The sequence below is a fragment of the Hemitrygon akajei genome, chromosome 11 (genome assembly GCF_048418815.1).
Source record: "Hemitrygon akajei chromosome 11, sHemAka1.3, whole genome shotgun sequence".
NCBI lineage: Eukaryota > Metazoa > Chordata > Chondrichthyes > Myliobatiformes > Dasyatidae > Hemitrygon > Hemitrygon akajei.
Window position 1 is genome coordinate 147,762,189 of NC_133134.1, and position 23,930 is coordinate 147,786,118.

The 23,930-nt window shown below is 40.4% G+C and overlaps 1 protein-coding gene across 3 annotated transcripts in view; it reads right to left on the reverse strand.

Moving 5' to 3' along the window:
• Positions 1-23,930, reverse strand: part of dnmt3bb.1 (DNA (cytosine-5-)-methyltransferase 3 beta, duplicate b.1) — a 237,770-nt gene that overhangs the window by 126,964 nt on the left and 86,876 nt on the right. For all 3 annotated transcript variants that reach the window (XM_073061890.1, XM_073061889.1, XM_073061891.1), the window contains exons 2-3: positions 8,575-8,686; positions 4,273-4,373 (exon numbers count right to left, since the gene is read on the reverse strand). In XM_073061890.1, the coding sequence (XP_072917991.1) occupies positions 4,273-4,373; positions 8,575-8,686 (213 nt within the window). The remainder of the gene's footprint in view (positions 1-4,272; positions 4,374-8,574; positions 8,687-23,930) is intronic.

A 23,930-nucleotide genomic window follows, 5' to 3' on the forward strand; every position in this document is an offset into this window, starting at 1 on the left:
AAGGTACAGACAAAATCCAACATCAATGCAGATATATTTGTTCCTCAGATATCTATGAGCCATGAGTTTGAACCCCAAGGGTTAGTTTGGGGTGTCCACTCTCAGCCTGCACTATGGAAGCACTCTGAACCAATGCCATATCCAATGACACACGGTGTTTCTGAGGACATTAATTTATGGTATGGTGACACTTCGTGTTTACATGCTAGATATCTAAATAGTGTGCCGGAGGCCATGAAAGGAAATAGCAAGCTTCGTAGTGCAACAACAACACATTGTAACTCTGTCTAAAAGAGAGAGATTCAGATCTTCGATAGCAATCCACTGCAGTATCAGTCATTTATGAGGGCTTCCAAGAACAGCACTGAAGGCAAGACTGATGACTATGGCAACCATCTCTATTTTCTCGAAACAGTTCCCTGGAGGTTACCCTGCAGTGCTATTCAAAAGTTGCCAGTGAGCCAACCCAGAGCAAGGATATCTTAAGGCCACTTCACTACAGGAGCATTTTGGTGATGATGCACCATCAATAACTCACGCTGAGACGTAGGAAGCGAGGTATCGGCTTTTATTGACTGGAAGAATGAACAACACTACATCCTGGGGAATGAGGCAGGGCAACAGGCCACAGTCGCCTTTATACAGGGGTCTGTGGGAGGAGCCACAGGAGCAGTCAGCAGGGGTCTGTGGGAGGAGCCACAGGAGCAGTCCACACAGGTATATCTAGTTCACCACAGGTGATGAGCACAAAATTGCTGCGGCCTACATGGAAAAGGCTCTCTTTTGGCCACATATCAAATAAGAAGATGTGAGAGCTCTTCAAGACTACAGTCTTCTTCTTAGAGGCTGTTGCAATACCATGGAAGAAGTGCAGGACATGCATGAGCTGAACATGCCTGCTAATATGATGATTATCATACAGAAGTTGCCCCATAAGCCCAGGGGAAAATGGAAATCGGTAGCTTGTAAACTGCAAGAGAGGCACCATAACTTTACTTTCACTGGCATTGTTGATTTTATTGAAAGGCAAGCAAAGATTGCTACACACCCAGTATTTTAGAATTTAACAATGCTATATCACCGGCAGTAAGCAAAGGTGTGAACAAAACTAAGTCACAAATTTGTTCTAAAGATAAAGAAAGCAGCTTTGCCACTTCTATGAAAAGTGAAGCTAAAACTAAGCCCGGAACTAATGAAAGGGAAATGGTTTCGTCAGCCAAAAGTGTTTGTCAGTTCTGCCAGGGTGAATATGTTTTGGATTCGTGTTCTCAGTTGGAGAAAAAGGTTGACAATGAGAAGGTTGCCTCCCTAAAAGAAACTGGTTTCTGCTTTGACTGTTTGTGTGCAGGACACATCAGCAAGGATTGCAGGAAGTGTCTTTCATGCAAGGTGTGCAGTGGCGAGCGTCCCAGTACACTTCATATTCACTCTGATGAAAAGGGTGCAGATTTGAAAGAAGTGATGAAAGAAGCAAACACAGCAGCAGGTAACCCCGGGTCTCTAATGGACTTATGGGGGCTGGTGATCCTATAAACCCAGTTCAGGTGAACTCTAAGAAGGGTAACCAGACAGTGGTTACTTATACTTCCCCAGATCAAAGAAGTACAGCAGTATTCTGCACAGTGAACATAAAGAACAAGCTCAACCTGACAGGAGAAAGAACACACATTCTCTTTCGCACTATGGGTCAAGAGGAGGTTGTTAGCAGCTATGAAGTTTCAGGATTGGAAGTGGGAAGTAAGCTAGTGTGAACTGCCTAACATCTATACACAAGAAAGTATTCCTGCCTACAAAGGGAACATTCCTCGTCAGAGGGATCTTCAGGAATGATCTCACCTGAAGCAGATTCATTGGCAAGAAATTGAGCTGCTGACAGGGACGATGGTACCTAAAGCATTGGAGCCATTGCAAGTGATTTTGCGGTGTTAATGATGGATCCTAAGCAATCAGAACGATGTTGGATTGGACCACTGAAAGGAGACGATGGTTGAGGAAGAGACTACGCTTGGTCAGAACTGACTGTTAACAAGGATTTCAGTTTTGAACTTGGATGATTTTTGACAGCAGCAATTTAAGACAGATTTCCCTGAATGCATTCCAGAGGAACAATCTGGTTGGTCAAGAGAAGATCAGGATCCAGGATAGACCAGAAAGAGGACATTTGTGTGAATGTTAAGATTTCAAGTCTTCTGTGTTTTGGTAGTATGTAGTTGTAACTAATATAGTATTTTGGGAGCTGGGATGTAGGAGACGTGCATTTGTTTTCTATCTGTATTGTATTCTGTGGTGTGTTCATTGTGGTAACTAGTCACATTGGTGGGAGTGTGGTAAAAGTGAAGTATATAGCTACGTAGCCATGCTTTGTTCTGGTCAATTTTTAGAGCTGGGGACTGCTGGGTGTCCTATCTTTTGCTGACCCCTTAATTACATTTGAAATCACTTAATGTTTTGCTTGTTACTAATAAAGGATTGTATACATTTCTTTGACTTTTTGAACATTATTATTGAACTCAGAGGGCACGTCATGCAAGGATAACTCCCCATGCTAGGTCGGCAGCAGCGACATTGCATTGAACTACTGCTGCTAAGTTAAACTTCACGTCACATGCCGGTGATAACAAACCTGATTCTGATTCGTGTTGATGCTACAGATGGCAAAAATATAGGACTGGTAATTGGACCGTTGACAGTCAGCATGAACTTGATGGCCCAAAGGCATTTGATTCTATGATTCAAGAGCTCAAAGATATGTTGATGCTATCCATTCCACAAGAAAATTCAGGGTCTTTTACTAGTTATAAACACTGTTGAATAAATCTTGCTACTTTATCCAGAAATGTTATGATCCATTTCTATTTCATTCATCCATATATCCAGTAATATACAATATACAGTGAGGTACTCCAGCTGCTGTAACAAACTCCTCGATATGTCTCTGGTCCAATCAAAGATATTCTGTTTGGATCTCTTTTCTAATTAAATTATTGCACATGTGTTGGCCCTTTCTCTTTTCTTCTTTCCTGTCACACCTGGAATTTATATACTCAGATAAGGATAATTACGATCTGTCTCAGCTACAATTACCATTCTATTAAAATGACATGATTTTCTGTTTTAAACAGCAGCTCTAGCTTCCAATTCGCTTTTTTTACTCTCAATGTTAATATATTTTAGATTAGACTTTCTTGGATCTGCAAATACCAACTTTATGCAATTCCACATTGATTTCCTTCTAAACTATCTTTCTAAATGATCAGTTTGAACTTTTAATTTATTCTTGATCTACAGCTTACTTTCCTAAGAAATATCCAGTCTTCTCCCTTTGATAGACTTTTCAAAACCTTTCCCCATCTCACAACGATATTGGTTCCAGATTTGTTCAAGTATGCACCACCATATTAGTGAAAATGCAAAATATCACAGCAAATGATTTTATTATATTTTCCATGTTAGAGATGAGAACTTTAAATATGAATAATATTAAAACTAATCAAAAATGTTGGCTTAGAAATTCTGTGGTCCTCTTCTATGCACTTGAAACATGATTAAGTCAATTTCCCCAGTTAAATCTGCCATTGTTCCACTTTGAAAAATTCATTAGGCACAATTAGTTAAGTTTCACCCTTCAAACACGCTATTTCTACACCAGATGCACAAAAATTGATATAATTATCCATGTAACAGCAAAGAAATCCCAGGAACACCTAGCTTTGGGCATTCTTCAACTTATTCTGAGTTGGGACTACAGGTATCATTGCTAACTTTTGTTCTGTACAATCCAGTCCCAAACCTACCCTGAACCCAACACGCTCACAATCAAGACCTTAACTCTACCTGCCCAGTCAAATAATCAATCTCCACCTACTATAGCCCTCTATCCTACTACCGAAGGCCAACTGATTTTCTCTCCCATCACAGCCTTGAACAATCTCATGGGTGCAGGCTGGTTCATAGAATGAATTATTTTGATGGTTTGGTATGCACACCTTCAACAATGTCCAGATGAGCGTGCAGGCCACAACCACATATGAGCTCATAACAATTTCTAAGACAGTATTCGGAATATTTGTTCCAAACACTCAGCAGTTATTCCATACATACCAAAAATTAATTCTCCGCTTTCTAACGAATATTCCAAATAATCACCTTTAAGATTAAACTGACCAAGAAATAAATTATCAAGTGTATTTTCCTTTGTATATTCTGATTTTGGAAAAGATCCACTGTTATTGCTGCAAGTACTTGTGAGATGTATGGTCTACGGAACCTCACCTCTTCGCTTTCTTCTTGGCACCTCAATTTACCATTTGGCCTCCCATCAGCACGTTTCCTTCTTAGCTTGCTTTCACTAGATATAATCTCCATGTCAGAATCTGCGAGAGGTAAGACAATATACTTAAAACATAAGGAAGTAAGTTTAAACTCAAGCTACAAGGTTGATCCCTCTGAAATTCAATGAACTGCTGTAAACCTACAGATTGAACGATGGTACTAACAATTTAACTAATATTGTTACATATTTTTATACCTTTGTAATATAGATGTGCAGCATTAATGGGATAATAGGAAAGACTCAAGACAGACTTCAAAGTTTATGTATTGACCTCACACATCTCAAAGGGACAGCATGGTAGAATGGTGGTTGGCACAACACTTTACATTATAGGTGACCCAGGTTCAGTTCCTGCATCTGCCTGTATGTTCTCTCTGTTACTGTGTATCTTTCTTCTGGGTGCTCCAGTTTCCTCCCATAGTCCAAAATTGGTCATTGTAAATTGTCCCATGTTTAGGCTACAATCAAATCGGGGATTGCTGTGTGACATGCCTCGAAGGACTGGAAGGACCTATGCTGCACGGTATCTCAATAAATAAATAATGTAGCTGAGCTTCAAGAAATTCAAATATATGTTCACAACTGCTGAAGGAGACAGCCAAATTACTGAAAAGGATCTTCTGCTTCACTTAATAATAATGATATTTTTCAGGTCAGGATTGACAAAGAAAACCAAAACAGTCATTTCTCCTCCAGCACTGTTTTAGACCACAGATTTTTCTGCTACTGAACAGAAGAGAAATAACAAAATGTGTTCAATATTTAGTGAACAACCAGAAAGATATTTGTGATTTTGCTTACAAAATTTTGCTGAATTTCTAAAGTTATGCTCTGCTGCAGCTAATTTCTGCTAATGGGCATAGTAAATAAACATGCTAGAATAGTTTTCAAGTCCATAAAAGCACTCCACATCTGCTCTCCTCTCTAGTATCAACACACAACCATTCATTAGTCTTACCCATGAATCATGGACTTGATCGACTTCATTACATCTAACTACATCAAGCTCTACTGTATCTCCAGCATTTCAAGCTTGTGTTTCATAAATTCTGTTTTCCCATTGATATGGAATTGTATCCTATCTTCCACACATTAAATACGTTAAACAACAAAACATTTTCACACTGTAGTCGTTAACAGTAGAATCTTTGATGAACAAATTAAATTACCCATCTTTACATTTAGAGGAACAAACCTGTAGAGAGATCGCAGACTGTTACAATAACATATGGTTGTTACAGTCGGTGATTTTAACTTTCCATGTATTAGCTGGGACTCCAATACTGTAAAAGGATTAGATTGGATAGTTTGTTAAATGTGTCCAGCAAAGTTTCCTTTTTCAGTACATAGATGTCACAGTGAGAGAGTGTGCAATACTTGAGCTCCTATTAGAGAATGAGACATACCATGTGACAAAACTTTGTGTAGGGGAACACTTCGCATCTAATGATCATAATGTCATTAGCTTCAAAGTAACTATGGAAAAGGATAGGTCTGATTCTAAATTTAAGATTTAAGATTCTTGGTGTTCTTGGTAACTGGGAAACCTATAAAAGTGAAATTTTGAGACCATAAAGCTTGTATGTGCCTGTTAGAATAAAAGATAAAGATAATAGGTTTAGGGAACTTTGGTTTTTAAGAGGTATTGAGGACCTGGTTAAGAAAAAAGGAGGTACATTGCAGGTATAGGCAAGTAGGAATAAATGAGGTACTTATGGAGTATAAGAAATGCCAGAAAACACTTAAGGAATAAATCCGGAGGGTTTAAAGAAGGCATGAGTTTGTTCTAGCAGACAAGATGAAGGAGAATCCTAAGGGAATCTACAGATATGTGAAGAGCAAAAGGATTGCAAGGGGCAAAATTGGTCCTCTGGAAGATCCGATGATTATCTGTGCGTGGAGCCAAAAGAGATGGGGAGATCTGAAATGGAGTTTTTGCATCTGTATTTACTCAGGAGAGACATTGAATCTATATAAGTGAGGCATTAATGGCATCAACTTCAAGGACCCTATAAAGATTACACAGGAGGAGGTGTTTGTTATCTTGAGGCAAATTAGGGTGGGTAAATCCTCAGGGCCTGACAACGTGTTTCCATGGACCCAGGGGAGGCAAGTACAGTAATTGCAGGAGACCTAGCAGAAATATTTAAATCATTCTTAGCAACAGCTGAGATAGTGCATGTTTGGAGGATACCTAATGTTGTTCCGCTGTTTAAGAAAGGCTCTAAAAATAATCCAGGAAATTATAGGCAGCTGAGCCTGACATCAGTAGTGAGAAAGTTATCGAAAGGTCTTCTAAGGTACCAGATATATAAGTATTTGGATAGACAGGGACTGATTAGGGATAGTCAACATGTTTTTCTGCCTGATAGATTGGGTCTAACCAATCGTATAGTTTTTCCGGAAAGTTGATGAACGCAAAGCAATGGATATTGTCTACATGGACTTAAGCAAGGTCTTGCATATGAGGTTGGTCCCTTGCACTAACTGAACTCTATTTTACTAAAACAGTCTCTCAGCATTCAAGATGAGGTAGTAAATTGGATTAGACACTGGCTTTGTGGGAGAAGTCAGAGAGCAGTAGTAGATGGTTGCCTCTCTGACTGGAGGCCTGTGACTAGCAGAGTGCCACAGGGATTGGTGCTGGGTTTTGTTGTTGTTTGTCATTTATATCAAAGATCTGGATGATCACACACACAAACCACCCCCCCCCCCCACCCAACACACACACACACACACACACACACACACACAAACCACCCCCCCACACACACACACACACAAACCACCCACACACACACACACACAAACCACACCCCCACACACACAAACCACACCCCCCCACACACACACACAAACCACCCACACACACACACACACACACAAACCACACCCCCCCCCACACACACACACAAACCACACCCCCCCACACACACACACAAACCACCCACACACACACACACAAACCACACCCCCCCACACACACACACAAACCACCCACACACACACACACACACACACAAACCACACACACACACACACACACACACACACACACACACACACACACACACACACACACACACACACACACACACACACACACACACACACACACACACACACACACACACACACACACCGGAAATATTAAGGTGAGTGCGGAAGCCAAGCAAGTGCTCAGCACCGTCTACCAGCCCCTTGTTCACTGCTGCCAGAAGAAGGTATCTCTGTGTGATGGTCACTCACTCTCCCTCTTGCTCGTTGCTCCCGAGGGAAGGCCCCTGCATTTGAATGGTCTCTCTCGCTCCCTCAGTGCTGTCAGAGGATGCTACTGAAGCTCTGGGTCCGCGGTTTGTGGATTATACTGTAGTTCAATTAGGCTCTTGGGATTCTGTGTTTTCGCTCATTCTTAGTTGCTGCCTTTGCACGATTTGTTTTGTGTGGGGGTGTTGCTGTTCTGGCTAATGTTTGAGCGTGGGGGGGCGGTTGATGTTTTAGATGCCCTTTGCGTGATTTGTTTTTGTGAGGGGGTGTTGATGTTCTGGCTGCTGTTTGCGCGTTGGGAGGTTCTATGTTCTTGTTGCTGCTTGTGTGATTCATTTCTTTTTTGCGTGGGGGGGGTTTGATGTTTTTCTTTGCAAAGGTTTCTTTGTTTCATGGCTGACTATGGAGTAGATGAATCTCAGGGTTGTATATTGCATACCTGCTTTAATGTACGTTCAGTTTTGAACTTAAAACCAACTGATCTGCATCAGAAAAGCAGCAAGATTTTGAAAATTAAACCTGGACACAAAAGAATTGAAAAAATAAACTTATATTCAAAGAGAAAGATAAAAGGAAAAGAAACTAAATGCTTCAAATACACAGTAAATCACAATCTTCAAAAGCAGTATAAACAGCATAAAATCTTGCCATAAAATGGCTTTAAACAATGGGGAATGCACATGAACAAAAAGGAATAAAGCCTAATTAGAAAATAAGAAATCTGCTAAATGAAAATATTTTAAATATTTAAATGAATAGCAGTTAAAGTTGAAACTTTCAGGTGTGATTTGGAAAGAAACAGTCAAAGTCATGAACTCAAAGAAACCTGATATAAATCAACAGGAATCCAATGTCAGTGACCCATAAAAGATTGACAGTGAAAACAAATGTCAAGGTTAACGTTTCATCACACAGTAATATTATTGACTATAAGAAAATTGTTAATGGTGGAATGTATTATAATCCATTCTTACCTACAGTACTGTCAGTTCCACTTTGGTTTGGATTTGGACTGGGGCTTTGGGAACTGGATGTTGTTGCTTGGTCCCATTGATCCAACTGGTGGGTTTCACCATTCATGACTGACTGTACAGATAAAATCACAATAAGTACAATCAAGATTTTAAAATATATATGCAATCACCATGATTGCATTGTTTTAGTTAAATAAAATTTATTTAGCACAAGGGACCACTTTAGAAAATAGAAATTAAGAGTTGGTAACAAGCTAGTGAACACCAAATTACTTGATGGCTTATCAACCACTGTAAACATACATTTCTTCCACCATCTCCACAATATGGCAATAATGCGTGACAACTATAAAATGCAACGTCCATGACCAAGAAGTACAAGGAATGTTGCCGAGACCGGAGGGTTTGAGCTGGATACAATTTCAAAGCTTAAAGGCCACTTGGACAAGTACATGGATCAGAAAGCTGTAGAGGGATAAGGACTGAATGCAGGCAAATTGGACCAGCTAAGCTGGACACCTTGGGTGGCATGGATGGGTTGGGCTGATGGCACTGTCTCCATGCTGGATAACTCTATGACTCTAGTCAGCAAAGTACTTTGATTAAGTGCATGCAGAAAGAATTTTGAGCAATTTTTAGAACTGATAAAATAGTGATGTCTAGTGGTTAGAGCCTGCAACTGCATACTAAACAAAAACTGAACTTGGGTTTCGCATTACAAATATGAATATATATATATAAAAGAAGATAGAGGAGTGCATAATTTTAGGTTCTATTACAATGTTTTAAATATATCTTGAAAATGTATGCCATAACCGTCAGTAACACAAAATTTACTATTCAAGTGAACTAAGATGGGGCAGCATTTAAACAATTATTTCCTTTTAAGACCTTGCTTAAAATTTTTTCAATGGGACAGACACCCAATAAACAAATATACTGTACATAATTGTAGATAACTGAAACTATGTCAGTTTGAAGCCCATACACTCAAAATGTACAATGTGAAATAACCACTTTATGGTACTGAGGCAACACAGTTAAATTGCCAACAGCAATCAAATCTGATCCAAATATATGGAGATCCCAGTTCAACCCAACCTTCAAAGCAGTAAAATTTAAAGTTTATCTATAATCTGGAATTAGGGGGAAACACCACCTACTAGTGTAAGTGATAAATACCATGAAAAACCTACTGACGTGTAAAAACCGCTCTGATTCATTAATGTACTTCGGTGCAGTAAATCTACTATCCTTATGTGGTTTGACTTGCATGTCACTCCAGTTTCAGTGCAGAACTGAGAAAATTAACAGCAGCCACTAGCTTTGTGATTTGATTTTTGGCTGCCTTCAATACCCAAATGTCTCCTTTGTGTCTTGGTGATCAAGAATGGATGTGGTACTGAAAAGTAGAATCAAAACATGCTGGAAACATCCAGCTTTTGCGGTAGCCTCTCAGGAAGAGCAACAGAATTGACAATGTTCGAGACCCTTTGTCCAAAGGATCAAGAATGTAGTTGAACTAACCACCTAACAGCTTGGTAGCAATTCAGTATTGCTTTGCTGATTTGCGCTGATTAGGCAGCTTGATCAACACTTTCTTGGATTCCCGGATTTAACTGTGGGAATACCCTTCATGGAGTACACAGAGTCCATAATTGTATTCCAAGTGAATGAAAAGCAACTTAAAATACTGAGTGTTAATAAATTTAAGATGAAGTGTGTATAACATTTTATGAAGAAAAATATCACAAATTCAAATATATATTTTTACTTCTAGGGAAAAAACTATTAAGTATAACAGGTGTACATTTTCTATTTGGTTATAGTTTCATAGCAAACTACAGCACAGAAGTACAATGGCAGATGCAATCTCAATGGCTCTCCACATGGCTTTAGACCACCGAGACAACACAAACACCTATGTCAGGATGCTGTTCATCAACTATAGCTCAGCATTTAATACCATCATTGGTGATAACATCTCCTCCTCACTGACGATCAACACTGGTGCACCTCAGGGGTGCGTCCTTAGCCCACTGCTCTATTCTCTATATACACATGACTGTGTGGCTGGGCATAGCTCAAATACCATCTAAAAATTTGCTGGCGATACAACCATTGTTGGTAGAATCTCAGGTGGTGATGAGAGGGCAAACAGGAGTGAGATATGCCAACTCCTGGAGTGGTGCCGCAGCAACAACCTGGCACTCAATGTCAGTAGGACAAAAGAATTGATTATGGACTTCAGAAAGGGTAAGACGAAGGAGCACATACCAATCCTCACAGAGGGATCAGAAGTTGAGAAAGTGAGAATCTTCAAGTTCCTGGGTGTCATGATCTCTGAGGATCTAACCTGGTCCCAACATACTGATGTAGTTATAAAGAAGGCAAATCAGCGGCTGTACTTTATTAGGAGTTTGAAGAGATTTGGCATTGTCAACAAATACACTCAAAAACTTCTATAGTTGTGCCGTGGAGAACATTCTGATAGGCTGTTTCATTGTCTGGTATGGAAGGGCTACTACACAGGACTGAAAGAAGCTGCAGAAGGTTGTAGATCTAGTCAGCTCCATCTTGGGTACCAGCCTACAAAGTACCCAGGACATCTTCAGGGAGTGGTGTCTCAAAAAAGCAGCATCCATGATTAAGCACCTCCAGCACTCAGGGCATGCCCTTTTCTCACTGTTACCATCAGGTAGGAGATACAGAAGCCTGAAGGCACACACTCTGTGATCCAGGAACAGCTTCTTCCCTTCCAGCATCCGATTCCTAAATGGACATCGAATCTTTGGACACTACCTCACTTTCTATTTCTGTTTCTGCACTTCTTTTTATTCTATTCAATATACCTAATTGATTTACTTGTTTATTTATTATTATTTTTAAATTTTATTTACTATTATTATTTTTTTCTCTGCATTGAATTGCTGCGGCTAAGTTAACAAATTTCATGTCACATGCCGGTGATAATAAACTTGATTCTGATTCTGAAGAGCAGACCTGGGTCCATCAAGTATATGTCAGTCTTCACATGAGTAGTGATAAGCTTAAAAATGATCTTTTTACTTGGAATGGAGTTGTCCATTCACAGTACTCATATGAGCAAACCTGTTAATTAGGAAGATAACTAATAAAAAGATTTTGATTCATAGGGTCTACAAGGCCTTGAAGCATGCCGATGTAAGGTACTAAGAAAAGTAACAACTTGTTTTCGGTGATGAGCAAAACCGTTTCAGTTAGCAAAGTAAAACTTGACTCATAAGGTATTTTTCAGAAGCAAGTAAGAAGAGCTGAGTTGAAAATGAAGAATTCTCCCAATGCATCTACCATTGAGAAATAATCAGTTTCAGAATTGTAGCTGACTGCTATACAAAGATTAGGAAATAAACCCGATGTTTCTTGATTATATACACTCAGTGGCCACTCTATTATGTGCATCTGTACATCAGCTTGTTCATGCAAATATCTAATCAATCGATTACATGCAGCAACTCAATGCAGAGAAGCAAACAGACATGCTTAAGAGATTCAGTTGTTGCTTAGTCCAAACAACAGAGTGGGGAAAAAATGTGATTAATAGACATTGAACATGGAATGATTGTTGGTGCCAGACAGGTGGTTTGAGTTTCTCAGAAACTGCTAACCTCCTGGGGTTTTCAAACAAACCAGTCTCTATTGTTGACAGTAAATGATGTGATAAATTAAAAACATACAGTAGGCGGCATTTCTGTGGGCAATATACACAAAATGCTGGAAGATCTCAGCAGGCCAGGCAGCATCTATGCAAAAGAGTAAACAGTCGGCATTTCAGGCTGAACCCTGTCCTGATGAAGGGCTTTGGCCTGAAATGTTGACTGTTGACTCTTTTCCAGAGATGCTGCCTGGCCTGCTTAGTTCCTCCAGCATTTTATGTGGATTATGTTGGTTTCCAGCATTTGCAGATTTTGTTTGGAGTTCTGTGGAGAAAAAAAAAGCTTTGTTATGAGGGAGGTTAGAAGAGAATAACCAGACAGTTTCAAGCTGACAGAAAGATTACAGTAACTCCGCAGTTTAAGAAGGGTGGGAGGCAGTAGAAAGGAAACTATAGACCTATTAGTCTGACTTCAGTGGTTGGGAAGTTGTCGGAATCGATTTTTAGGGATGAGATTGCGGAATACCTGGAAGCACATGACAAGATAGGCCAAAGCCAGCATGGTTTCCTGAAAGGTAAATCCTGCCTGCCAAACCTACTGCAATTCTTTGAGGAAATTACAAGCAGGGTAGACAAAGGAGATGCAGTAGACGTGGTCTACTTGGATTTTCAGAAGGCCTTTGACAAAGTGCCGCACATGAGGCTGCTTAGCAAGATAAGAGCCCATGGAATTACAGGGAAGTTACTAGCATGGGTGGAACATTGGCTGGTTGGTAGAGAACAAAGAGTGTGAATAAAAGGATCCAATTCTGGCTAGCTGCCGGTCACCAGTGGAGTTCCACAGGGATCAGAGTTGGGACTGATGCTTTTTATGATGTACGTCAATGATATGGACTACGGTATAAATGGATTTGTGGCTAAATTTGCCGATGATACAAAGATAGGTGGAGGAGCGGGTAGAGTTGAGGAAATAGAGAGCCTACAGAGAGACTTAGATAGTTTAGGGGAATGGGCAAAGAAGTGGCAAATGAAATACAATGTTGGAAAGTGTATGGTCATGCACTTTGGTAGAAGAAATAAACGAGCAGATTATTATTTAGATAGGGAGAGAATTCAAAATGCAGAGACGCAAAGGGACTTGGGAGTCCTTGTGCAAGATACCCTTAAGGTTAACCTCCAGGTTCAATCGGTGGTGAAGAAGGTGAATTCAATGTTGGCATTCATTTCTGGAGGTATAGAATATAAGAGCAAGGATGTGATGTTGAGGCTCTATAAGACATTCGTGAGGCCACACTTAGAGTATCGTGTGCAATTTTGGGCTCCTTATTTTAGAAAGGATATACTAACATTGGAGAGGGTTCAAAAAAGATTCACAAAAATGATTCCAGGAATGAAAGGGTTACCATATGAGGAATGTCTGACAGCTCTTGGGGTGTATTCCTAGGAATTCAGGAGAATGAGGGGGGACCTCATAGAAACATTCCTAATGTTAAACAGCCTCAACAGATTAGATATGGCAAAGTATTTCCCATGGTAGGGGAATCTAGGACAAGAGGCATGACTTCAGGATTGAAGGACATCTATTTTAACTGAGATGCAGAGAAATTACTCTAGTCAGAGGGTGGTAAATCTGTGGAATTTGTTGCTATGAACAGCTGTGGAGGCCAAGTCATTGGGTATATTTAAGGCAGAGATAGATAGTTTCTTGATTAGCCTAGGCATCAAAAGGTATGGAGAGAAGGGAAGGGAATGGGGATGACTGGAAGAATTGGATCAGCCCATGATTGAATGGCGGAGCAGACTCGATGAGCTGAATGGCCTACTTCTGCTCCTATATCTTATGGTAACTCAAATAACCACGCAATACAACACTAGTGTACAGAGGGGCATCTCTGAATGCGGATGGGCTACAGCAGCAGATGACCACGAACATACACTCGGTGGCCACGTTATTAAGTACAAGTGGCCACTGGATATAAACATAAGCAGTGAGCAAGCTCACTGAACTTCTGACCTCGGACTGGAAATGAGATCGATACCAACGTTCTCTAAGTCTCCAGGCCAATCGTTGTAATTCAAAGTCTATCACGGGCAGAAAGTCGTGTTCTGTACTCCGCTTCAGACTTGCTTTTTTAAGCCTTTGCACCACTTAGTAGAGGGATGTGGGACGTGTTCTTTTATCAATTATTTTACAAGTTGTTTCGGACTTAACCTTGTTTTTCTTATCACTTACTATATTCTAATAAAATACTCTGCAGCAACTGGGAATGGACTAAACTTAAATCACTGAAGAACGCTCAACAGATACGACTGAACTTGAATGCTATCACCTCTTACAAAGTGAAATCAAGCAAGCAACATAGGTGACAATAAGGCTTTGCTTCCAGATGAGCTGAATGTCTTCTGTGCTCGTTTTGATTGTCAAAACATGGAGGAACCTTCATGACCTCCCATATCCCCCAATGATACTGTGGTTTCAGTCTCCGAGGCTGATATGTGAGTATCCTTCAGGCGAGTGAAGTCACAGAGAGCATCTAACCCAGGTGGGGTATCTGGCTTAGTGTTCAACCGGCTAGAGTGTTCAAGGAAATCTCTAACCTCTGGCTTCAGCAGTCTGAGGTACCCATCTGCTTCAAGCAGGCTTCAGTTACACCAGTGCCTGCGAAGAACATGGTAACCTGCCTCAATAACTATCATTCACAGTAATGTTTTGAGAGGTTTGTGATGAAACATATCAATTCCTGCCTGAGAAGTGACTTGGATCTGCTCCAATTTGATTATCAATGCAACAGGTTCACAGGAGATGACATTTCATTGCCTCTTCAATCAACCCTGGAATATCTGAGCAGCAAACATGCATACATCAGAATTCTCTTCATTGAATTGGCATTCAATATCATTATCCCCTCAAAACTAATGATTAAGCTTCAAGACTTTGGTGTCACTACTTCTTTGTACAGTTGGATCCTCTATTTCTACACGTGTAGATCCCAGTCACTTTAGATTGGTAACAACATCTCCTCTACAATCACCATCAGCACAGGTGCATTAAAAGGCTGTGTGCTTAGCCCCTGCTCTACTTGCTTTACACTTATGACTGTGAGGCTAAGCACAGCTCCAATGGTATATTTAAGTTGCTGACAACACCACTATCATTGGCTGAATCAAGGGTGGTGAAGAAATCAGCATGTTGGAGGGAGATTGAAAATCCGACTGAGTGGTACCTCAACAACAACTTCTTACTCAAGGTCAGCAAGACAAAGGAGCTGGTTAACGACTTCAGGAGGAGGGAACAAGAGGTCAATGAGACATCAGGGGATCAGAGGTGGAGGGTGTCAGTAACTGGAAATTCGTCAGTGTTATCATTTCAGAGGACCTGTCCTGGGCCTAGCACACGTGCAATTACAAAGAAAGCACAGCAGCTACTTCCTTAAGGGTTTGTGAAGAGTGGACTGACATCTAAAACTTTGACAAACTTCTTTAGATGTGTGGGGGAGAGAAGACTGACTGGCTGCGTCAGAGCCTAGTATGGAAAAACCAATGCCCTTGAATGGAAAATCCTACAAAAAGTAGTGGATACAGCCCAGTCCACCACCATTGAGCACATCACATGGAGGGTTGACACAGGAAAGCAGTATCCATCATCAGGGACCCTCACCAGCCAGGTCATGCCCTCTTTTCACTGCTGCCATCAGGAAGAAGGTACAGGAACCTCAGGACTTTCACCACCAAGTTTAGGAACAGCTATTACCCCTGAAACATCACGCTCTTGAACCAAAGGGGATAACTTCACTGTCCCATCACTGAACTGTTCCCACAACCTATCGACGCACTTCCAAGGACTCTTCATCTCATGGCCTCGATATTTCTTGTTTATTTTTAAAATTATTATTAAAGAATTTTTTAGTATTTACAGTTTGTTTTCTTTTGCACACTGATCATCCACCCTGTTAGTGTGGTCTTTCATTGATTCTATTATAATTGATGAATTTAATGAATCTGCCCACAAGAAAATGAATCTCAGGGTTGTATATGGTTGTATATGGTGACATATATGTACTTCAATAATAAATTTACTTTGAACTTTGAAGTTTCTCCCTCATTGATCAAAATCCTCGAAACCTGATTATTTCTCACTTATGGAGATTCCAGATTGTTTAATGTCATCTCCAGTGCACAAGAGTGAAGGAAAGCAAAGTAATTGTCACTCTGGATCCGATGCAACACAAAAAAACAATAAGATAAAGAAAACAAAACTACAGTAAATGTAAATACATGAGATAGCTTATATATATGGATTAATTATTTGTCCATAAAGTGATACTAGCCACAGGACAAATGAGGAGAATGGACAAAGAAATGACAGATGGAATACAGTGTCAGGAAATATATGGTCATCTACCTTGGTAGAAGAAATGAAAGAGATGACTGTTTTTTAAATGGAAAGAAAATACAAAAATCTGAGGTGTAAGGGGTTTGGGAAACCTTGTGCAGGATTCTCCAAAGGTTAATTTGCAGATTGAGCCTGTGATGAGGAAGGTGAATGCAATTTTAGCATTCGTTTCAAGAGGATGAGAAGACAAAAGCAAGGATGTAGTGTTGAGACTTTATAAAGCACAGGTTAGGCCTCACTTGGAGTATTGTGAGCAGTTTTGGGCCTCTTATCTTAGAAAGGATGTGCTGAAACTGGAGAGGTTCAAAGGAGGTTCACGAAAATTATTCTGGGACTGTATTCACTGGAACTCAGAAGAATGAGGGGCGACCGCATTCAAACTTATCAAATGGTGAAAGGCGTTGATAGGTGAGGATGTTTCTGATTGTAATAGAGTCTAAGACCAGAGGACACAGCCTCAGAATAGAGGGGAATCCTTTTAGAATGGGAAATGAGGAGGAATTTCTTTAGCCAGAGAATGGTGAATCTGTGGAATTCTTTGCCACAGGTAGCTATGAAGACCAGGTCTTTATGTATGTGTAAGGCAGAGGTTGATAGATTCTTGATTGGTCAGGGAATGAAGGGATACAGGGAGAAGGCAGGAGATTGTAGCTGAGAGGAAAATTGGATCAGCCATGATGAAATGGCAGAGCAAACTCAATGGGCCAAATAGCCTAATTCTGCTCCTATATCTTATGGTCATCGGTAAACTTTACAATGTGATTACTTGGGTTTTGTCTTTGCAGTCATGTATGAGCAGAGCGTACAGCTATGGGTTCAGCACTTAGTCCCAAGGGGCACCTGTAGGAGGGAGGAACAGTTGTGCATCCTAACTATCTGAGATCTATTCATTAGGAAGTCCAAATAGCCAATTGAATAGTGGTGTATCTGGACCAAGGGGTAGGAGTTTATTCACAAAGGGCTGTAGGACAATACTGTTGAATGCCGAACTGAAATCCAGAAACAGCATTCTGACATAGGTATCTTTGTTTTCTAGGTGAGTTGAGGCTTGGTACATGACAGATACTATGGCGCCTGTCGTAGAGTGGTTCTGAAAGTAAGCATATTAGTGACTGTCCAGCACAGCAGGAATGGAGATTTTGATATGTACCATTACTAGTTGTTCAAAACACTTCATGATTGGTACCAGTGCCACCAGGCGGCAGTCAATTATTTCTGAAGGTAGAGTTCTTTGGTACAGGGATCATGGTGGTAGATTTGAGGTTTGGGGGTGACAGCAGCCTGGATGAATATTGTGTTGAAGATCTCCGTGAAGACGGCAGTGAGCTGGTGTGCACACTCTCTAAGTACTCGGACTGGGATGTTGTCTGGCCCAGCTGCCTTATGAGAGGTGACTCTCTGCAGAGTCCTTCTCATGTTTGCTGTTGTTGCAGACAGTGGCTGCTCACCTGGGAAGGGGCTAGTTTACATGGTCGGTGTTTTGTTACGTGCCTCGAAGTGTGCATTAAAGTTGTCTGGAATGTCACAGAAGGAGGCATCATCGGTAGAGTCGACATCCTTTTACTTGCATAGTCAGTGATGCCCTCGATGCCCAGCCACATACACCAGAGGTCATTACTGGACAAGTGTTCCTGAACACTTTTTTTGTGTGTAGGTGATCTTTGTCCTCTTGATGCCAAAGAGGATGAGTCTCCTGGCTGCTCCGAGAGCTGTTCTGTGTTCAGCCAAGGCTTCTAGTTGAGCCATGAGATTACCATTCTTGAGGTACCAATTTACTGATGTAGTCAGTGACAGATGAGGCATATTCCTCAAGGTATGTGTAATCTCCATTTGTGGTGACTCCTAACGTCTGCCAGTTGGTCCATTCAAAACAGCTGAAGCATAGAGATTGCCACATTAGGCCACACAGTGATGGACCTCTTGCCTGGTTTCTCCAATTTCAGGACCAGTCAGTCTGCTGGGATTAACATTATGGAGATGTGGTCACAGAGGCCAAGATGTGGGTGTGTGATGGGTTTGTAAATAACGCGTCTGTTTGTTTCCCTAGTGACCACGGTGACATTTTGGTGGAATTTGGGTAAAACGCCCTGTAGATTAACATGATTGACTTCTCCTACAATTATGAAGAGACCATCCAGATGCTTGTTTTGTAGAAAGCTGAAGATACTGTAAAGCTCTCACATCTATAACATGAACCATCTATTTTAATTGATCTATTTAGATCTATTTTTAACAGTGATATAGATAAAGAGTGGCTGATTCGTACAACTGAGAGGGTATTGTATCAAGGGTATTGTATTTAAGAATTTAAGCCCAAAAATTTAAGAAGAGGACCCATTATCACCTCCCTAGTTAATAAAGATGACCAATAAGGGTTAAGATTTCTAACTGTCCACATCATTGTCCAATTATTTTGTTCCAGAATATGCAGTATCGAACAACATGTTGTATTTGCAGAGAAATCTCTTTTGCTGTGATGACAACTGTGCAGAACTATAAAAATCAAAAAATATTTATGTAATTAAACTCTATATCAAGATCTTAAAAATGATGAATATAAGATCATTAGTAATTCATTCATCTTGTGCAAGACTATAGACAAATACTCATATAATTCCAATTACTTGTTATTGCATATCTTTGTAATAAACACGGAACGCACAAGCTAACAGAACACCTGACCCCTCAAGACTGCGTTGCCATTCAATATGACTAACGCTGGTCTCAACTCCTCTTCTGTCCCAGGCTCTATGACCATCTATTCCTCAAACTTTCAAGTATCTTCATCTTAAATATATCTAGTGATCTGGCCTCCACCTCCCTCAGGGGCAGGGAATTCCAGAGATTCACTACCATCTGAGAGAAGGAACTTGTACACACCACGGCATATATGACCAACTGCTTATTTTGTAGTTATGTCCAGTTGTTCAATAGCTACCTGTCAAACCCCCTTAGATCTTATATTTTTCAATGAGCATCTCTCATTCCTCTAAACTCCAAGGAATACAGACACAAACTGTCTAGCATCTCTCAGCAGAGCAAATAATACATCCCAATTAATCAATGAACCTAACCTTCTTTAGATAGTCTTCCATGCTACCACATCTCTTTTCAGGTTTGGGGACAGTATTCCAGATGTGGCCTCAGCAATATCCTGTTCAACTGCAACAAAATCACCCTATTCTTAAACTCCAACCCCATCACAATGAAGGTCAATTTCCTTAATTACTTGTTGGGTGGGCCTGCTAACTTTTTGTGATTTATGTACTAGAACACGTAGATCCCTCTGAACTTCATTTGCTGTCTCTCCCTCCATTTAGATAATAATCTGTCTTTTGATTCCTCTTCATGAAAAGCAAAACTTCACACTTTCCCACTTTAATCTCCATGTCAGGTGTTCACGCAGTCACTCAATTATCTATCTCCCTTTGCAGAATCACAATGGTCTCTTCATGACATGTTCTTCCATTTAGTTTTGTTTGATAGCATCAGCTTGTGAAGTAAACCTGCAGTAAAAATATCTAATTACACCAACCTGCCATTACAACCTTGGTTAATAATTTGTCAGAAATAGTGCATCCTACTGAATATTTTCCTCTAATGCAACACTTACCATTAGTTCTATAATTCCCATCTCAGTGAAATATCCTTCAATGCGCACCAAGCTCCAACCAAACATCAGTCTTCCTTGCTCTTCCTAATTACTCAAATGGTTCACCATAGTCTATCTATTAATCACTGCCAATATACACTTCTTATCCCTCACCACCTTCCCATGCAAGAAAAATCTGCTCTTTTATCTTCACTCATCCAGTCAATTGGGGCATCATGCATTACTCTGCAGCTAAAACATTATTTTATTTATACTTTCACTATAGTAAGCATACTCCTGCTATATAATATCAGAGAGAGCAACTGCAGACTTGGTAGCAACTTTTTAGATAACTTTCATCCAGTCGATAAGCATGACCACAATCTTCCATTCAATTATCACTTTAATTTGCTACTCTGCCTCCTACTCTAACCTCTACACCATCTACCTCCTACACTTCTGCAATAAAGCTCAACAGAAGCTCAAAGAACAGCATCATATCTTTTAATCATATCTGTTCTATTCTTAGAACTTATCTGTTCTATACTTAGTATGATATTTAATCAACTGGGAGCAGTCTATTTTAATTTTGGCTCTGAGTAATGAACAAGGATTAAGAAGAGACCTTGTAGAATAAAGATCCCTTTGGAGGTACTGACCACAGTAAGATCAAATTCTAGATGACAGTGAATACCACAAGATCTATGCCTTCAATATAAATAAAGAACATAATAATGGTATAAAGGTGGAGTTGCACAGGTGGTTTGGGAAATGTAAGTTAAGAAATGGGTTAGTAATGCGAATTTTCAGATATTTAAACAACTGGTCCAGAACACTGAGCAGGAATTTATACCAGTTAGAAAGACAGAATCCATGGCAAGCAGCTACAATCTGTGGATAACAATGAAGTTCAAGGATAATGTTAAATTTAAAAGTAAGGCAGACAAAGTGGCAAGGGCTGGTGTTAGGCTGGAGGTCTAGGAAGTTTCTACAATCCAGTAGCAAATGATTAGAAAAATTGAGAGAAAAACTGTAACTCATTTTGTAATATTAAATGCACAATACAAGTTTCTTTGAAAATATAATGAGTAAGATGGTAGCTAAGGAAGGAGCGGAGTCTCCTGAGAACAAGACTGGTGAATTAATAACAGGAAACAAGGAAATGACAGAGATGTTAAATTAATTTTACATCAGTCTTTACTGAAAAGAACTTGTAAAAATCTTAATCACAAGGATAACATCAGAAAACTCAGAGGGCTTGATCATCTTAGTGGCTGTCATCCGAGTGAACATAGTCAGAGTTGTGATCTTAAGGCTTTAGCTCTATGGGGCTTCACTCAGAGAAAGCAAAACTTAAGCTTTTTTCCTTCTCTTCTTTATATCTGCTCAGCTTGGTAGAGATGACGGCATGATAGTGCAATGCTCCTCTTGTGGGATGTGGGAAGGCAGGGAGACCTCCAATATCCCTGATCACTACAACTGCAAGAAGCGCATCCAGCTACAGCTTCTAACAAACCCGTTGCACCTAACAGAGGAAGGTCATAGTGGTCATGTCACTGGCACTGAGCCTGCTTCTGTGACTCAGACAGGAAGGGAGAAGAAGAGGCATGCTGTGGTGATAGGGGATTAGTTTGTTAAGGGAACAGACAGGAGGTTCTGTGGGAAAGAATGAGATTCCCTGATGGTATGTTGCCTCCCGGGTGCCAAGGTCCAGGATAACTTGGACTGAGCCTTCAGCATTCTTCAGTGGGAGGGTGAACAGCCAGAAGTCATGGCCCCCACAGGTACCAATGACATGGGTAGGACAATTAACGAGGTTCTACTTAGGGAGTTCAAGATTTAGGTGCTAAATTAAAGGGCAGGGCCTCCTGGGTTGTGATCTCAGGATTGCTACCAGTGCCACGTGCCAGTGAAGCTAGAACTAGGAAGATTATACAGTTTAATACATGGCTAAGGAGTTGGTATTGGAGGAAAAGCATAAGATCTTTGGATCATTGGTCTCTCTTCCAGGGAAGGTGGGACCTGTACAGAAGGGACAGTTTGTGCCTGAACTGGAGAAACACTAATACCCCAGCAAGAAGATTTGCTAATGCTGCACGGTGGGGTTTATACTGGAGTTGCAGGGCAATGGGAACCAGAGTGCCAGGACAGTTAGTGGAAAGGTTGTGGAAGCAGCTACTAGACAGGCCTCAGACAGTTAGGAATCAAACAGGTGGACATGGTGCAATAACATTGAAAAGAATGAATGCAGGACTGAAGATGTTTTATCTGAATGTGCATAGAAAACGGAATAAGGTAGATGAACTTGCAGCACTGTTGCAGATTGGCAGGTATAATGTTGTAGGCATCATGGAATCAAGCTGAAAGATTATAGGGGGAAGCTTAATGTCCAGGGATACAAGTATCAAAGGCAGTAAGACAGCAGAGGCAGCATTTCTAGGTTGAAAAAAAAGAAATCAAATCATTAGAAAGAGGTGACATAGGGTTGAAAGGTGTTGAATCATTGTTATCAGAGCATAGGAACTGCAAGGGTGAAAGGACGCTGATCAAAGTTGGATACAGATGCCCAAACAGTAGTAAGGATGCTGCCTGTAAATTACCATGGGGGATAGAAAATCCATGCCAAAAGAGCAATGTTAAAAAAGTCATCAGGGTCTTCAATACGCAGGTAGACTGGGAAAATCAGGTTGGTTTAGGATTCCAGAAGAGGGAATTTCTAGAGGGCCTACAAGATGGCTTTTTAGAGCAGCTCATGGTTGAGCCCACTAGGGGATCAGCTATTCTGGATTGGGTGTTGTGCAATGAAACTGGAACAGAATTGATTAGAGAGCTTAAGGGAAAAGAACCCCTAGGGGAAAGTGATCATAATATGATCAAATTCATCCTAAAATTTGAGAAAGAGAAGTTAAGGTCAGATGTATCAGTATTACAGTGGAGTAAATGGAATTACAGAGGCATGAGAGAGGAGCTGGCCAGAATTGTTTGGAAAAGAACGCTGGCAGGGATTACAGCAGATCAGAAATGGCTAGAATTTCTGGAAGCAATTTGGAAGGCATAGGATAAAACATCCCAAAGAAGAAGTAGTCTAAAGGAAAGATGACACAACTGTGGCTAACAAGAGAAGTCAAAGCCAACATAAAAGCCAAAGAGAGGACATATAATAGAGCATACAAGTAGGAAGTTAGAAGATTGCGTAGCTTTTAAAAACAACAGAAGGCAACTAAAAAAGTCATTATGCAGGTAAAGATGGAATACAAGAGTAAGCTAGCCAATAATATTAAAGAGGATACTAAAAATTGCTTCAGCTACCTAAAGTATAAAAGAGATGAGGGAGTGGATATCAGACTGCTGGAAAATGATGCTGGAGAGGGAGTATTGCGGGACAAGGAAATAGCAGACAAATTTTGCATCAGTTTCCGCTGTGGAAGACACTGGCAGTATGGTAGAAATGTGTGAAGTTACCATAATTAGAGAGAAGGTACTGAGGAAACTGAACAGTCTGAAGGTAGATAAGTCACCTGGACCAGATGGTGTACACCCCACAGTTCTGAAAAAGATGGCTGAAGAGATCATGGAAGCATTAGTAATGATCTTTAAAGAATCAATAGATTCTGGAATGTTTCCAGAAGAATGGAAAATTGCAAATGTCACTCCACTCTTCAAGAAGAGAGAGAAGCAGAAGAAAGGAAGCTATGGGCCAGTTAGTCTATCCTCAATCACTGGGAAGATGGTGGAGT